The 15,392-nt window shown below is 30.3% G+C and overlaps 3 protein-coding genes across 4 annotated transcripts in view; 1 reads left to right on the top strand and 2 right to left on the bottom strand.

Annotated features, from left to right (window-relative positions):
- The window catches only part of LOC125055382 (Krueppel-like factor 3), a 31,011-nt gene extending 28,921 nt beyond the window's left edge, over nt 1-2,090 (bottom strand). For both annotated transcript variants that reach the window (XR_007117874.1, XM_047657825.1), the window contains exons 1-4: nt 2,019-2,090; nt 1,511-1,716; nt 951-1,119; nt 586-628 (exon numbers count right to left, since the gene is read on the bottom strand). Coding sequence is in view for 1 of the 2 variants with exons in the window: in XM_047657825.1 (XP_047513781.1) it covers nt 586-597 (12 nt within the window). In the remaining variant the exon portion in view is untranslated. The remainder of the gene's footprint in view (nt 1-585; nt 629-950; nt 1,120-1,510; nt 1,717-2,018) is intronic.
- Nucleotides 2,091-2,833: 743 nt separating this feature from the next.
- LOC125055381 (tRNA pseudouridine(38/39) synthase) lies at nt 2,834-6,059 on the bottom strand. Its single transcript, XM_047657824.1, has 9 exons — nt 5,851-6,059; nt 5,652-5,776; nt 5,271-5,472; nt 4,926-5,095; nt 4,584-4,786; nt 4,330-4,477; nt 3,798-3,947; nt 3,428-3,624; nt 2,834-2,927 (listed from the first exon to the last, which is right to left on the bottom strand). Exons 1-9 carry the CDS (start codon nt 5,938-5,940, stop codon nt 2,860-2,862), a joined length of 1,353 nt encoding a protein of 450 aa, XP_047513780.1. The 5' UTR covers nt 5,941-6,059; the 3' UTR covers nt 2,834-2,859.
- A 2,352-nt stretch (nt 6,060-8,411) lies between these two features.
- The window catches only part of LOC125055280 (anoctamin-4), a 37,641-nt gene continuing 30,660 nt past the window's right edge, over nt 8,412-15,392 (top strand). Inside the window, 1 exon segment of the mRNA XM_047657670.1 lies at nt 8,412-8,591. The gene's annotated coding sequence lies outside the window, so the exon portion shown is untranslated.

Below are 15,392 nucleotides of genomic sequence, written 5' to 3'. Positions count from 1 at the left end.
TTAAGAAGTTGTTTTAAGGGTCCTACTGAAAAGTACAAGAACTTTACGAGACAAAGTTACGCGCCAACATTTGTTACTAAAAATATCATAATATAACGGCGTTTCAAAAACTGCCCTCAATGACCTTACAGTGAGGCCACAGCTCATCTGCAAGATGTTAGCCTCAATTAAATTGCGTAATACCTAATGTAAAAGTTATTAGTACAGTAATATACATATAACTAGACCACAATATAGAAAACTGGTGAGTTATATCACACAAACATGGTTCAAATCCCTGTTTGTTTGATTTTAAAGAATACTTGCCTAGAAGAAATTTGCAATGAACAATAAGTTATTAAAATTGAGGATTTCTTAAGAAAATGAATTACTTATATTTCCGCTGTTATACAAATAATATTTTTATGGGTTTAATATTACAATATAATTGCCTAATTCTGGTTTCTTCACCAAAAATACCACTTAGAGGGTAGACATTTAAAACAAAACATTAGATTTTAATTTACCTTTTACCATATTCTGATAAATCATATAAACAAGAAGGGAAAGGCATATGCTATATTAGAAAGTAAGAAATGTACTTACCATGTAAACCATTAAGTGTTGTTATCAGTTAAGAGATTTGTAACTGCAAAAAAAAATAAAGAATACAATAAATTATAGAGAATAGTGTAGTATGTTTCTGTTACTAATTTAAATATCCAAATAAAGGAATTGTTCTTGGTCCCCTAATTTGTTATCTAAGTTAACATAATAGAGCTAATATATAAGCTAATAATAGAGAAAAGATTTTTGAGTTTATGTATACAAATATATATAATTTATATGTATAAACTTAAAAACTACAGGCCTATTTCTAAAATTATTTTATTCTTCCATCATTAATATACTACATTAGCCCTGACTAACAGGCCTTTTTTATTTCTAAAAATTGGTTTAAAAATACTTACAAAGCAAATTCTCCTTCGTTATCTTCATAATACTATATTGATATATGTACTTAATTCACTAATACTGGCCTTAAAATAGGAATGTTCGTTTAAATTTCACATTTTTATATGTCTTTAAAAAATAATATAAGTTTGTTTTGTCGACTATAATTTCTAATTTCTTGAGAATCTGAAACAAAGATATTATTTACAATGTCAGATATATGTAACAATACATTAACACATACTTTACTTACTACAACTTTCTACATATTATTGTATCAAGTCTATTGTTATTTTGGTTTATTGTTACTTTAAAATCATCAGAGGCCCAGAAAAAATTTCATTAAATATGATTATTATTTGAAATAATTATATAACATAGATTTTTCAAACTTAGGTTTAGGTCACATAAGGGTATTATAATACTCCAACTTAAACAATTAGAAATAGTTTTTTTTACAAATAAGAAATATGATGGATACTTCTTACAACTTACTCTGAATAATATATATATTGATATATATTATTATAAGAACAGACATTAGTAATATTATTTTCTTTTAATTTAAACATCTTACCCATCTAAAATATCCTCAGTTTTCACTTCAAAATTCACAAAATATAGAAATTAATACATACTAACACTTGTTAACGTATAATGATAGATGTAAGTCTAGTTTAAATTATAGTTTTTTGTTATATACATTTTATATACTTTAAAATTTATATAAAATGCATTCTTGTAAGTTAAGTTCAACTTTTCTAAATTAAATAAATAATAATACTGAAACAGTCATAATAAAAATGTCAATTGTCAAAGTCAACAACAAAAAAAACATGTGAAAAGCGCGTTTTATTAATTTCAATCGACTTACTACTATTAACTATGTAACTGAAACTTAATTTAAAGAAACACACAAGTTTTTAAACAATTATAATTAAAATCCAGACAGTTTGAATATAATTTTTACTTTACTTTTTTTTATATTACGTGGCCAAATATTATTAAATATAGCTTACAAAAAGGGAACTATAAAAAGTATATTAAATTAACAATATTATAAAATAAAGTATTTTCTTATATACCGTAATATATTTTATAAACCGGATTTACGCACGGCAAAGACCGTTACGCGCCCGTAGCAGCCTTCTATTACTGCATAACTAATGTTCAGTGCGATAGTAAAATATGACCAGTAGTTAAGCAAGGCTGAATTAACTTTAGTACAACGCTCCGCACATTCACAATGCCAGCAAAGACAATTACAGACAAAACACTCAGAAAGGTCGGTACTTTTTGCTTTATTAAATTATTTCAATTTTAAATTAGGAATCGTGTCGACCGCTCGCCATCAATAATTATTGCTTATAACCAATGAATAATTTATAAAATGACTCGGCCCTCATTGTACACTATAAAATTATAATGGATTAATTAGTATTTTATGGATTTAGTTATTGCTAGGTTTGTTGGTAGCGCCATCTTGTATTGACTAGAGAAATTACTTGCTTTTTCAGAAAACCTTCCTTTTTCGTTTAGACACAGGTACAGTATTTGAACTATGTTTTATCACACAGATGTTATGACAACGTATCCAAGACATTCAAAAATTCTAAAGAAACAACCGCATATTTTATTATAAAAAAATTGTCAACTGTGTAATATTTTAGATGGCGCTGAATGATAAAATGTCTCAACCTGACAGAAACCGTTATCCATACAATCAGCGATGAACGTCTGTGAAGATTTAAATCTGGACACATTAAGCTTACTTGAATTATTTATGAAAAAATAGTATGTGGTATGATGATTAGTTCACCGGCCGAGAGCCGCCGGCGATAAAATATACTTGTTATAATTACTGATTTACTATTTCTTTTGGGTAAATAAAATAATTTAATATTTATATACTTATATTTTGTTACATTATGTTACAATATTATGATCCAATTTTTTTTTCTTCATATAATGCTCTATCCGCTCTTCTAAGCTTGCTAAAATAAAAAAAATGGTATTAATTGGGATGCAAAATTTAGTACAGACCACACATTTGTAGATTTTAACATCTACACTCTAGCGCAATTGACTATAAATACTTAAAAAACACTGAAAAGTGCTTGTTTCAAAATACAAATAAAAGCTATGCTGCAAGATAGTCATGAGAACTTTCCAATTTTAAAAACATACATTTTCTTTATTTGTATTGGTTTATATGTGTTTCCAAATACACAAAGTGACACAATTCTATTCATTCAAGTTGAATTCCAATTAAAAATGACATATATGTAGCAATAGTATATTTAATAGCGATGAGCGAATGTTGCGAACTAACAAATAAAATATTGTATAAAATATTATTCCTACAATTTACGAAGAAAAAATGGGTCTGCATTTGAGGATATTATACAAAATTACCATTGGTGTGGTGCACTAATAACAACTGATTCACACTTTAATCAAATAAATTAAATCAATTAAAAAAATATATACTTACAACAAACTTCCCTTTTTAACAAAGGAACATATATTTTGGGTTTAACACCTTGAGTTAAGCCATCAGAATACACCATAATGCTATCTCTTGCTACAACATTTGATTCACAATTCTCCATCTCTGTCACACTCTTATTTTTATTTATTGTATAATGTACATTTTCTAAATTTTCAATACAGTCCTTTATCATTGTTGCTCTGAAAAAGAGTAAAACATATTATTACTTTTCTTTTTTCTTAATTACCTATAATTGGTGAAAATTTTTTTTGTATGACTAGCTATATGAGTTGCTTATAGTAGCTAGCTATATCCATAGACATCGGTTTCGAGCATCAGAAAATCTTTAATATCTAACTTAAGTACTACTAACTTTACACTTTGCAATGCCCACATCTTTTGTAAATTCTCTATAACACATTTTAATTCATCTGTATAAACCCAATTAGATACTTTTTCCAAATCATATGTACACTCAAATAAATTTAACGGCACATCTATAGCCATGTTGTACTGTGGTTTTCTGAAAAATAAATAGTTTTTATTCGTAAAGTAGTCTGATGATGACAAATTAAAGATACATATTAAGAAATTAATTTCTTTGTTACTAATGGTTTAAAAAAACATTTATGTTTTATACACACGTCGTGACATTCATCATGTAATGTCTTACACAAAAATACAACAAATCTTTGTTAATTCTAAAGTACAAAAAAAACTAAAAAGACTGAATTTACCGATAATATTAATGTAACCAAGTTCTACATATTTACATTAAACATCTTTAAAAAAATCCGTAACTCAATAATTTCAGCATCTATGGTCAGTTGTTATTATATTGCATTACAGAAGATTTATTTTTAAACTTGAAGAATGTACACCATATTGCTTTTAATAATTCTAACCTTTCATTTGTTTCTACATCAAGTAGGTCATTAATAATGCTTGGCTCCTCATTCCCTTCACCTATAAGTAGTAAAACACCCATGATGCATCTTATTTGATGCCATAAGAATGCATTGCCTTCTAGGACTAACACATACATAGAAGTCGCTGAAATGTAAGGTTTTATATATTGTTTAAATTTATACTGTTGTAAAACTTTTGGTAACCATTATAAATGCAAATTATTTAAAAAATAGCAATAAAAGTCACTTACGTTCACCACCTTCATTGATGGCTACTATATCAGCTGTCAAAATTTGCCGCCTAAATTGAGTAACACCATTACCAACGTCCATTTTACAAAGATGGCGGAAATCGTGAGAACCAATCAGGCGAGAGCAAGCATCTCGCATTGCAAGAATATTTAATGAGGATTTTGGGAAATAGTACTTATATTTGCGTTTTTTGCAGTCGAACCTGTGAAAAACGTCCAGTCTTAGAATAAGTCATAAGGCAAAAACAGTAATGGCTATAGCGAAGGGGTAAATGCAAATTTCAAAGAACTTTTATGGATTCATCAGACTTTCTTAAGTTTTCATACTGATTTTTGTATTACCTGGCACTGTAGGTTTCACAATCATCTGGTATTGGCATCCATGTAACAGCTCTTATATCTTTAGGCAGAACTCGATTCAATAACTTACAATACTCTATCTCAGTTGATAATGATTCTGCCAGATTTTGTATATCTGATGGGTGTTTACTCCTTACTGTTATTGATATTACCTGAAAATTATAGAAATAATTGTAAGTTCTTACTGCAGCCTTGTCTTTTTTTGGATATATTTCTAAATTGCATATATAATAGCAATTCCTTATATTTAAGGATAAAGTGAAGTTATACATAGTAACATAATAAATAGCATAACAATATAAACCATTACTACTTCTATACACTCACCTGACCAAAAGCACTAACTCCCTTATCTGTCCGTCCACATCTATGATATTGAGACTTTTCCCTACTCTCTATAAGACAGGTTTTAACTAGAGCTTTGAATAAATGATGTTCTATGGTCTGGGTTGAATCTTCCTGGACTGCTAAGCCATGGTAATCCCATCCAAAGTACAGGATCTTTAGAAGTATTCGGCGATGGTGGCATCTATACAGAATATTCATTGTGTTTGTAGAAAATATTATTTGTAAATAAAGAAAACTTTGCATCATAATTAATATGTTTCTTATATGTCTGCTTAAACTTTTAAAATTGATGTGAATTCAGGTTTCAAAAAAACTAAACCATAACCAGTATATTTTATATTTGTAAGAATTTAAACTTACTTTGAAAAGTCATACTGCCTTTTATTTTTATTACCAGTTTCATCAGTTTCAGACATATTTTTACTAATAATATTCTTTAACTGTGCATTATGAGCTTCCAACTGTATTATTCTATCAACTAATTCCTGAAAGTACAAAATTGAAATCTTACATTTTGTTAAGGTTATGTTATTAACGTTAATATCTTCAACTTTTTTACTTCTTTATCCAATTTTAGAAGTTCATCCTTTGTTGCATTTTTGGCTTTCTTTAGTTTTGGTGGTATTTTGATAGGATAATTATTTTCCATTTTTTTGATAAATTGTGATTAGCTATATATTTTTATATTTATAATTATTCAAGTATCAACATAGTTCAACTACGAAGTACGAAGTAAGAGTATCAACTTTCAACTTTTAACAAAAATAATAGTAAATTTACAATCACTGTTTGTCAAGAATTAACTGACGAGTGACGACTCAGACGTATCACGTAGCGTCGCCGTTAGTTGTCAAAGCATCGTATGTCAAATTGACAGTTGACATACCTATTATCCCTACTATAAAAATAATTTATATGCACAAACCGTGCGGGCCATAAAAAATAATAATAATTTAATAATTCGTTTTATAATTAATCAGTACATTCATACTGTAGTTATAGTTAAATGTACCAAGCAAATCTGCAAGATTATTTTAATTAAGTATTTAATTTATGAAAGTAACATAAATTACCAAAATTTATTATTAAACTTAAATTTTAAAAAATTCTGTACTGGCAGACAGATATATTTTTGCAATCTTTGCTTTAAATCAAAGGTCAATCAATCAGTGCTTTTGGTTGATGGCGAAGCTTCAGATATCTCGTAAATAAATTTAACGGCAACAATTAAGAACTTTTCAACTAGGGACGTCTTTCCGCAACTAAGTAATCATACTCTTCATCATCAGTTCGACTAACACGGTGCACTTGTACCTAAAATGTCGCTTTAATTGTTCCTTCTAATTTAATGAACTAATATTTTAAAGGAACGTAAAAAGTATAATTAATATATCGGAACGCAAGCGTTTCAACGTTTCACAGATATAATATAATATACTTCATATCTAATTTTTGTTTAATAAATGCACCTATAAGAAGCTAGAATGGTGATAAATGATTGAAACAATGTTTAAAAATTTGAGGGCCATTCATCGGTAAGGAAGTCAGGAATTAGCATTAAGTCTCAAATCTGAGTAGTCGTTAGAAACACTTAGCTATTTATATACTTCAGAGCAATTTAATAATTACAAAATTTAAAACACAAGTTCAATTTGCGTGTCTGAAAAATTATTAAATGCGTGCTTAAAAATAATTTCACTTATTTGATAAATTGGGCGCCGCTTGGCTGCGTAAGTAGGTTATGTTGATTTCCTAATTCCTTAATTTACATAATTTGAAATATAACATAAATATTTAAATAAATAGCAACATATTCCACATTTTCTTGGTTATTAAACGTTAAAGGTACCTACTTACTTACCAATGTTGTACGTTGTGTTCAAGTCGCGTGCTATTTTTTTTATCGCGACTTGAACACAACGTACAACATTTATTATATAAAACTATTTAATTATCCCATAAATTGGGGAAAATGTTGGCTTTTGTAAACTTCCTATTTTGTTGAATATAGGATAAGTATTTTGTGGTAGTACTTTATACGTTCAATGCTTATCTTGCTATTACGACACGCCATATAATAAGGTATAGGTACACGTACTATTAGTATTCACTCAAAAAATATCATTTAAATAAAGAACAAGATTTATTGGGAAGATTAATAATTATTATTTCTACATAGATGTTTCTAAGATTAGATAAGAATAAAATTTGAGGCAAAGAACTATACAGGATTGTAGCGCCGAATTATTAATATTAATTTGAGCTGTATTATTATCCTTGCGGCGCGATCGTGTTCAGACTCTGTAAAATGTTAATGTTTGAATGTGTGCAATTAATACATACTCATATGTTTAAGGAAAACGTAAGGAAACTCGTCCCAGACCCAAAAATCGACGGCGTGTGTCATATTGACCATTGTTTAGAAAGAAATATTATCAAGGAGACTTAAAAATTCTGAGGTCAAAAGTAAAGGTCACTTGGATTTTTCATACAATTGTTTGCAATGACAAACCCGGTAAATGTAAAAAATGTCAGCTAAGTAAAAGGTTTATCAAATGATAATATTGGTAATTATAATTTTAAATTTTTTTTCGATGCAATATATGCAGTTAGAAACGCTTTTAAGGGCTTTTTCAGGCATGAAATAATTCATTCTCGTATCGTGACATCAAGTCAAAAAGGCTTTTCCGATATCCATTAATAGTGATGTAACAATGTCGATAAATAAATTTGAACATTTAGACATACAAATATTTTGCTTTTAAAATAAAGTTAAATATTATAATGGTTTCAACATCCATGGTCCTACGATTTTTTTTATAGAACGTTTACCCCTTTAAACGTGCAGGAGGCTCACCTATGATAGCGTCACCCATGGACACTCAATGCTAGAGGGCTCGCGTTGTAAATTGTATTTGTGTGGATTTTTTTGTATAAACAAATTAATATTATAAAAGAATGTTGATGCCAAAGCATCATCACTGGAAGTCGTCACCTAACCGTAAATTGTCATCCATCTAGTATGTTTGCATAGCAAATCTCTTCAACCTTGAATTTAAAATCTATTTTTATAAAAATATCGACATATACGTAAGCAGCACTAGGTCATAAGTGCGGCCATGTTGAATGGTTTATTTGAAAATCGAATTTCATCGGAAGCGCGCGTTACAAAATCGCGCATAATGTTTTCTCTGTCATAGACAACTTGATTTATGAATACATATAAATTTAAAAGCATGTGATTTATAATCTTTATTGTGAAAAAAATTAGTTTTTCTGTGATGACGAAATAAGTTTTGTGTGAGTATTTAGCATTTTTATCATTGTTTTCTCATGCGTGAAATAATAAAGCGCGTTGGTATTGTATCAATGTAATCTAAATAATTAGGAACTGTGCGATTTTATCAAGAGAAGTTGATTTATTTCCAATACATAAATATACAATATTTTTTCTTATTTCTTAAAAACATTCTTAGAAACATTTATAAACAACTTTGATTTTGTTCCCTTTTGAGTAGAGACTCTTGGTCCGTGGAGTTCAAGTGCACAGGCGCTAATTAAAGATTTAAGTTGGCGCCTGGTAGATAGTACCGGTGATGCCATAGCTGGTGCTTTCCTCTTTCAACGAATAAGTATCGCAATACAGCGAGGAACCGCTGCCAGCATTAAAGGTGCACTGCCACAAGGACAAAACTTTTTAAATTTGTTTTAAATTTCTATTCATCAATTTTTAATTATTATTATTACTATTGCGAATTTATTCATAATTTCATTTATGTATGACGTATAACTTTAGTGTCTAATATTAACGAACTTTCGGTGCCTCCTAATCGAGCTATAGGAAGTTTATCTAGCATATTATACGTTTAAGTGTAGTGAATACAATCAATGGAGATTTTCTTCAATATCATGTATATTATATAATACATCAATTTGTTTAATATGAATTGTAATTTAAATGTTAAAAAACGTACTTTAGCATGTAATATATGATCAAGCTTTAGGTTTATTAATTTACTTTATTTTCAAATTATATGCTGCGAGAAACTAACAATCAACTATTTATGTTAAACATCATCATAACTTAAGATGTGTCAAAACTAATCATGTTAAAGCAGGGTGAACCCAAAAAACCGTCAATTGTGTTCATGTCCAAGTATTGATACTAAAAATTTCAGCAATCACAAAGGGATTAAATCTACGATTGAACCATGACATATTTAGTTATAGAACAGGAGGGAAACGGGCAGGAGCTCGCCTGATGTAAAGTGATACCGCCTTTGGACACCCACATTACCAGCCTTGCGATTCTGTAACTCACTTTTCGAATTCACACAGCGGTTTTCGCAAGTCGCGGTTGAAAAGGTGGGAGCTTGTAGTTTATTGTTTATCAGAATGCCAAATCATAAAATGACTGCTTCACGACTGATTTGAGAGCGACCGCCGATGCGAAAACCGCTGTGTGAGTTCGAAAAGTGAGTTACAGGATCGCAGGGCTGAAGTCTCGTTGCCGGCCTTTTAAGAATTTGTACGCTTATCTTGACGGTTTTACTGTTGATGGTTTTTATTTTTGCTTATCTATTTAGATAGTAGGCATAAATTAGTTAAAACATACTTGTTCAGTTGGAAGAACAATGCTTTATGTAAACAATTATTTTTAGAACAACACTAAAACTTGTATTGAATTTAATTGTATCGATTTTACGATTTCTCCGATGTAATCGTAAATACTAAGTTTACTGTTAGACTAGCCTTGCGTCTGATTTTGACGCAATATAAAAACATATTTCGTAAATGTACATTTAAAATGAAACCATTCAATACCAGAGCGGAACACGTTAAACAAAATTTTAATTAATTGATTTTCAATTAAAAAATATAAATTATAAACTGGGTAACTGACTCATTGTTAGAGTTGTAAACTCTTTTGCAAAAAACAGGCACCTAAGAAAACTTACCTTCTAAGGTTGATTTCAGTTAGGTTAGATGAAATTTAATTGACTGAAGTAGTCTGTATTACTTAAGATGTCATGTAGAACATGATGTAATGGTTGCAGCTCCTTACAAACGTTGTGTAAAACAAAAAACTTGGTGATTAAAAAGAGTGGCGGAGAGTTTATTGCCAGTTCTTCTCTTCCGTTCTACGCCCTTGATTTGAGAACTGGGAGTAAATGTAAAATTAGAAGAATTTAATGTATATTCCTTTTTTGACGTTCATAAGTGTACATTGTTACCTATATGCATAAATTATTTTTTACTTTGTCTTTGTATACTTATAATCACGTAAATTAATACGTGTGAAGTAAATTCTGGCAATTTCTGAATAAATTTTTGACGAATTCTTTAAAACCGATGTACACGCCTAAATAATAAGTAGTCGGCAATAAAGGCAAGAAGATTTTTAAATAAAATAAAGTTACAAGTGTTAAAAGTTAAAACCAAACAACGAGTGTGACCTTCTCTTGCCAAATTCACAGCTTGAATCGAATTGTTCTCTCAACTCTCAACTCTCAAGCTGAACCAACACTTCTGCAACTACTCCTTTTGCAAAAGAGTTTATTTAAGAAAAATAATTCACACTTTATATATATTTCAGAAAAATAAATTAAAAGTGTGAATTATAGACATTTCAGAACTCTATATAAAAAACCAGCGGTGCTACTACCTCTTAGTTCTGGACAACAGATTTCTGTATCTGTTACGTGATGATTTGTGTTCTAATAAAAAACACAAATCATGTGGTCAGGGATGACCCATCAGGGGGTCCCTTGCCCCTGAGGCCTGTCTCATGCCGTCGTTATTTTGGGTATGCCGATTAATGAATGTGCGTTTAACATTCATTAATCGGCATACACAAACACACAAAGTCCATTGGTGGTCAGCCAGTATTCGACCAACGACTAGGAATGAGAGCCGCATGCTGAAACTACTCGGAAGGCTAAATTTTATTTTAAATATAAACTTAATTTCATGAAATGGCCACCAATTTAACTATAAATTCTACGATTCCGCCATTAATACCAAATCTAATTCGGACCGTATATATGACCGTGTCATATTCAATTTATTAAAGTTGTAATACATAGGACTTAAATTAATATATGTCAGTCTGAGTGAAGCGAATTTACTTACACTCTAAATTTCAGTGCATATTTGATCTATTTTGAAAAATTAAAAACTGTATAATAGAATTGATTTATCATTTTCATAGACGTGCAGATGGCCCTATACATCTAATACTGAAAGTGCATTAGATTTTCCTCGGAAAAGTGCGTCATTCCACAAATATTCCCGCGGGTTTTATCTAAATCTGGTAAATGGTCACGTCGTTTTAAATTTAACCGACGTTTCGTCGTCGTTTAAAGTCGATACCAACTCCGGGGAAATAAATACAGATAATACAACTTTTTCAAAGGCTGTGATACTCGATAACGTGAAGGTTGTGATTGTCATCACAAATGCTGGCATTACCACTTTAACTTTTTGAATGTGTTACAACGTCTGTTACGTTTTAAGTCTGCGTATTACAGCGTTTTTAACTTTGTCTTTAAGTTTCGAAGAATAGAAGTTCCATAGCCCTTTGGGATACTCCAAATCGTAATAGAGAAACAAAAACATTAAAACAACCTTGTCCAACTTGTCCAACCAAGATATAGATTAAATTGAATGCGGTTCGTAGCAATAACGACTCGTTTTTTTAATATAAAAGGCGGTCTATTTTAATTTGGTGAAACCTTAATAAACTATGGCTTCAATGTTGGCAGGCATGTATTAGTAAACACGCGATGTTATCACTCAACAATGATTATACACATCCAATACTAATTTAACTTTATGCCTAGTTTGTAATAGGTTTCATTAGTGTTCGAACTGAAATATAGGTCGACAGCTCATCAATGATTGATGTCATATATAACCTTTGCAGTGCCGTAAATCCTTTGACATGCACACTGCTTTTTGGTTTTTCCCAGTCAAATTTCAGAAACAGCTTTTGTTTAATGTTTATAATAGATTCCCTTTACGTATACTTATTACATTATACTATATTTAACTTTAATTTATATTTATAAGTTATACATTTTTTTTTGTTGAATCGCTGTCATATGTTTTTTGTACACCACTAATGAAGTAATTAATAATTTAGTCAACATATTTAGTATTTGTGATTACTAAATGTTAATATTAGATTGAAAACTGATCATGAAACAGATTCAGAAATCTGGGGCCCAGACCTAAAGAGGTTGTAGCGCTATAAATTAAATTCTATATACGATATATAGAGGAGGACCGAGACAACCTGAATAGGTAATCATTATCTTATCAGGTAATATACATAGCAATAAACAAGAATTCTAGGTTTCATTAATAAATGATTTATACGAGTATGTAGTATAATAATTAAGAATTACATTTAAATTTATGGGCATGAATGTGTCTAATACTTCAAACAACCTCGGTTACGCTCATCGGGCTTGTGCTATTTTGTTCAAAAACTACCTGAAAACGATATTTTTGAGCTTTATGCTCCAGAAAGTGATAAAAAAGTGCGTGCGTATAAAGTACACATGTCAGAAGTGAAACTTTTTTGTTAAACTAGCTTTCTAAGTCTCGTTCATATTTATGCAAATCTAAAACTTTAGATTTCCAAGACTTAGAGGGAGGGAAAAACTAAGATATGTTAGGAATTTAATGAATTTAATTATCATTAAAATATTAAGTGTCGAAAATTAATACAAATTATAATTTAATCTTTTAAATTTATTTCTTCGATAATAAAAGCAAGTGGCATTTTTATCAGATTTCAATAAATTATTTTGCATAAAATATAAAATACTAATACATATTTCATAAATTCTTTTTAAGAAATTTTAATTTTAAAAATATAATTTCTATAAGGTAATTCGCCCATCTCACTCTCTCTCAATCGGTCAGATTGATTTCTGAATTATTTGAAAATGTAATAGGCGAGTAGGTGATCAGCCTCCTGTGCTTGGCACACGCCGTCGACTTTTTGGGTGTAAGGTAAGCCGGTTTCCTCACGAAGTTTCCTTCACCGTTCGAGCGGATGATAAATGTGCACATAGAAAGAAAGTGCATTAGTGTACAGCCGGGAAGCGAACCTACGACCTCGGGGATAAGAGTCGTACGCTGAAGCCACTAGGCCAGCACTGCTCGTATTATAATCTAATCTTTTCTCAATTGGATGTATGAATCTCTTCCTGTTCCGTGTTGAACGTATAAATTTCCTAAAACCTATTAAAATATCTAGTTGGTAATACTTAAAACAATTCTCTTCAAGTCGTGTGAACCGAACATACGCTGTGAAATGCCACACCGCGCATTAATATTATATTATTTATCGATTTTTCTCGGCTATACCTGTCACAAGAACTATTTTCGAAGGCCAAATATATAAGTAATTGTGTTTTAATAGGTACACTTAGTTTTAGAATGTGAGATATGGGACAATTACTATAGAACAATAGTTCTAGCCTGTTGTGCCCTTGGAACTCGTAAATCTTGTGTACATCTCTCTTTTCCACAAATACTGTTAGCCCTCATTGTGTATGTAGATGAGTCTGATTTCTAGAAATAATTCGAGATTTTTAAGTCGAAGTAAGAAGTAGACATGTGGAGAAATTGGCTGTGCCAAAAATCAATCTGGAACTGTTTAGGAAAAACACCTTTTGTATGGCAATTAAGATTACCATAATACCAAAAGAATTAAAAGATCTTCCGACTAGAGTCTTTAAAAATCGATTTGGTGTATTACTTTTGGTAAAAAAAGGTATTATTCAATAAATGATTATTTGCGTGAGACTCTCTAGTTGATATAAATTTAACAACGTATGATATGACATGTACGAAACAAATAATATAAGAATTGACCAATTCATATGAATAATAATGTAAGGTTCCTAAGACAAATGCGCGCGCCATTGTGTGTGGCAGAATATGCGAACTTATGATTGTACCACCTTACACATTCTTGTACCATATTCTTGCAATAAATCATTAATATTATTAATAATAATAAAAGTTTATAAATTACCACATCCACTATCCTATTAATTATACAAGAGTAAGGACTGTCACCTCAGCATGGCATTGCGGGCCTGCCAAGTCCAGCAATAAAGCGGCAGCGCCGAACCATCCTTTTCTCGAAGCAGTTCAGACATTTTCAGTTACCAAGCAGATATATACAAACACTGTAATTCAATTTGAACCAGTAGTTTGAATTAAGAATTATAACGATTCCAATTTCTTAATTTCATCACTCACTGACTGGCTCATCAAATCTCTAAGGCATTTCTAGCAGAGATAGAAGCTTCAAATTTAGAATACAATATATATATAGTATAAATAAAGGAGAATCATCAAAAAGTATTTATATTTGATGTAAAACATTTTTAATATTAATATGGTTAGCTAATTGCTTAATAACTTCAGACAAGGTGTTTTTCATGGAAATACTTTAACAAAAATTTCACTCTTCAAGATTACGATTGGCTGCTATAACAGTATCGTATGACACGTGCGTAAAAAATACATAAAATATTAGAAGTTTCTAAAAATAGACAATTGTTATAATATTGATTGGCTATTAAGGACTGAATCTAATATGTTCGTGACGTACATATCAGCATTTGGAAAGTATTTCCTTGATTCTAATCAGTACTATTTGTTTTATAAATAGAGAATTTAACTTTTTAACGCTTTGGCGCCAACATAGCTTATAGGATTAGAGATACAGTCTGCTGTAGATATTAGAGGAAAAAAATATTTTAGAAATTGTGCATATTTTTTTAATTATAATTACATAATTAGGTAACCAAAGTATCAAAGGATTCTCATCAGAATCAGTACTTCAGCGTTATTTAAAAACATAAAGGGGTAAACGGACAAAAGGCTCATCTGATGTTTAGTGATACCGCCGCCCATGGACACTCTCATAGCCAGAGGGCTCGCAAGTGCGTTGCCGGCCTTTTAAGAACTGGTACGGTCTTTTCTTGAAGGAACCAAAGTCAAATTGGTTCGGAAATTATTTAGTGGGCAGCTAAATTATTTCCGAACCACATAGAAGTGGTGCGCGGCAAAAAA

This window comes from Pieris napi, chromosome 13 (assembly GCF_905475465.1).
Source record: "Pieris napi chromosome 13, ilPieNapi1.2, whole genome shotgun sequence".
In the NCBI taxonomy this organism is placed as follows: Eukaryota; Metazoa; Arthropoda; class Insecta; order Lepidoptera; family Pieridae; genus Pieris; species Pieris napi.
Note: the sequence above shows the minus strand (reverse complement) of the source record. Positions and strands in the feature narration are given on the sequence as shown.